This window comes from Anopheles darlingi, chromosome 2 (genome assembly GCF_943734745.1).
Source record: "Anopheles darlingi chromosome 2, idAnoDarlMG_H_01, whole genome shotgun sequence".
Classification (NCBI taxonomy): Eukaryota; Metazoa; Arthropoda; class Insecta; order Diptera; family Culicidae; genus Anopheles; species Anopheles darlingi.
Genome location: NC_064874.1, coordinates 20,134,592 through 20,137,091, shown reverse-complemented (window position 1 = coordinate 20,137,091; position 2,500 = coordinate 20,134,592). Strand labels below are relative to the sequence as shown.

General features: G+C 49.3%; 2 protein-coding genes across 4 annotated transcripts in view; one reads left to right on the top strand and one right to left on the bottom strand.

The window, feature by feature from the left end:
* Positions 1-582, bottom strand: part of LOC125948888 (zinc finger protein 664-like) — a 1,856-nt gene extending 1,274 nt beyond the window's left edge. The window contains exons 1-3 of one of the 3 annotated variants that reach the window (XM_049675420.1): positions 340-582; positions 86-242; positions 1-24 (exon numbers count right to left, since the gene is read on the bottom strand). The exon at positions 1-24 is cut by the window's left edge and continues 1,274 nt beyond it. In XM_049675420.1, coding sequence (XP_049531377.1) covers positions 1-24; positions 86-193 — 132 coding nt within the window. In that variant the 5' untranslated portion in view covers positions 194-242; positions 340-582. Of the gene's footprint in view, positions 25-85 lie in introns of all 3 variants that reach the window. The other 2 variants (XM_049675421.1, XM_049675419.1) reach the window with 2 other exon arrangements.
* A 145-nt stretch (positions 583-727) lies between these two features.
* LOC125948825 (nucleolar protein 6) overlaps positions 728-2,500 on the top strand; it is a 4,016-nt gene continuing 2,243 nt past the window's right edge. The window contains exon 1 of the mRNA XM_049675287.1: positions 728-2,500. This exon is cut by the window's right edge and continues 865 nt beyond it. Within this exon, the coding sequence (XP_049531244.1) occupies positions 830-2,500 (1,671 nt within the window). The 5' untranslated portion in view covers positions 728-829.

Here is a 2,500-nt window from a genome sequence, read left to right as displayed (position 1 = left end):
ACACAGGTGATCTTCGGTTTCGACCTACAAGGATATGGTTAGAATCGGTATCGGAAAGCAAGTCGGGAAAATGTAACATACATACCTGGACCCCCGTTACGGTATGAAACATAATATCCAATCCATTTGGGTGCTGATAGATACCTATCATGCCATTTGCTTGCGTGTGGCACGATATACACTTCCGCAACATTTTCACTGTCGGCTGGGCCGTAAATGCTCGTAAAACATTTAAAACTTTTCTGCAAGATGGAAAAATCATTTAGTCGGTGCCACTCGGAGAGTAAAGAGAAAAGTTAATGCCAATTGGGATCGTTATATGTTCTTTTTGTGGTTTACATCGATAGTGAGTGATCATCGCTAGTGATTTCGATCGTTTTCCGTTGATTCAGCCTCTTCTTGGATCGTTCGTTCCGTGGATCTGAGAGCAATTTCTAGGATTTCCACTTTTTTGGCACTTTTCCAAATGGAATGGCTGCAGTAGTTGATGATGATGGCTGCGGTAGTTGCTGTTTTGCTCTTATCACCTTTTAATTTATCACGAAATGGACGAATTGTTCAAAAAAGCTAAACATTTCCCAATTTCCCCGGCGATCAAAACAACAAACGAAATATGCTACTTCCGACTCCTGGATCCTGTTTATACACCACTGCCAGAGCAGCAACGATTACACCATCCGTGCTCTGGTGCGGTGTAACGGGTCCTCGTGTTTGGCCGGCACCTGAACGAAAACAAAACGTGCTCTTGGTCCTGGGGAAAGGTGATTCCGTGAGTTTCTGCATCGAATTTCTCTGTGTTTCGCGTGAAAATTCCCCTAAAAGTGTAACGATGAACCGCGTAAAGAAGAAAGCCCTTCCAAGACGAAAGAAAACATCCGCTGGAGGATTCGTCAAAAGGAAGAAGGGGACTGCAAATGATTCTGATAACGAGTCCTACGATTCGATGGTGGATAACGGAACAGACGAGGATGATACCGGCGGGATAGTTAGGACTTCGAACGGCCATTCGAATGGTAGTGACAATGATAGCGATAGTCCCGATAGCGGCATGGAGAGTGGAGCGTTCGTCCGTTCCATGAAAGGAAAGGCATCACCGAACGGTGTGCTTGCGACCGCCACCAAGAAAGCACGGAAACGGAAAGCAGATGTTACCGCGGACGAAGAGGAGGCACACCGTGTCCGGGTTAAAGCGATCAAGGCACTCTACAAACCTCCGACCGTCGAGGAGATCAACCGGTTGAAGGAAACCGAGAACTACTATCACTCCAATCTGTTCCGGATGCAGACGGAACAGATGCTGAAGGAAGTGAGGATCCCATCGAAGACGGGTCGGTTCGTACAGGTGTGGCTGGAGGAGCTAAAGGAAGTATTACGTTCGGTCGAAGGTACCACCGGTGATCGTGGAATACTGGAGGTAGACTACGATGGTATCGACTTCCCTCTAGAACCGGCCGAAGGAACCGAACTGCGCGAGACACTCTCAAAGGACCGGTTTCATTTCGAAATGCAGAGTAATGTACGCATCATCGGCGGCTGCGGTGTGCTACGGACTACGTTCGGCAAACCACTGATCGTCGATTTGCTCCTGACGATGCCGGACTCGTGCTTCCACAAGGATGATTATCTCAATCTACGCTATCACTACAAACGAGCTCACTACCTGTGTACCGTTGCGGAACATTTGCTGCAGCGTAAGACGTTGGTCGCCGAAGCTCGGTTTGTGCCCCTGAAGGGTGATCGATTGAAGCCTCTTCTCGAGTTGGTGGCGGCCGACGAGAATTTCTCTCACAAAGTTCACTTTCAGCTGCATGCCGTAGCCGAGGGAGGCAAGTTCCCTAAAAAGCGTTTCCTCCCGGAAAACAACAACGTGCGACCGGCAGTGATCGGTCAGGCGGTCACCGCAGAGCAACTTTCCGGCTTCCCAACACCCCACTATAACGCTTCGATTCTGTACGATTTGCGGTTGGCGAAGAATGCGGAACTTCTCGAAAGCACCATCCAATCGGATGGTCTGAGGGAAGCGATCATACTGCTCAAGGTTTGGGCTCGTCAGCGACACTTTGACCGAGGCCGGTACGCGTTCGATGGTGGCTTGATCACGTTCTACATCGCTCATCTGCTACAGAACAAGCGCATCTACCCGAACATGAGCAGCTATCAGATCATACGGCTGTTCTGGAATCAACTGGCAGCAACTACCTGGGATACGGTGGGACAGGGTTTCGATACGCAGATTAACCGTGAAACAATCGCTACCTTCCATCGATTTTACGATGTCGTGTTCCTGGATCCGCTCGGCGTGCTCAACCTGACCGCGAATCTACCACTGGATTTGTACCGTCGAGTGAAGCAGGAAAGTGCTCTTGCCATTCGTCTGCTGGACAATCGTAAGATCAACTGTTTTCTGCCATTGTTTTTGGCCAGTTATCCCGCTTTCGTGCAGTACGATCATCTCGTATCGCTACAAGAAGCTGAGGTAGTTGCGGCCACGATCGAATCA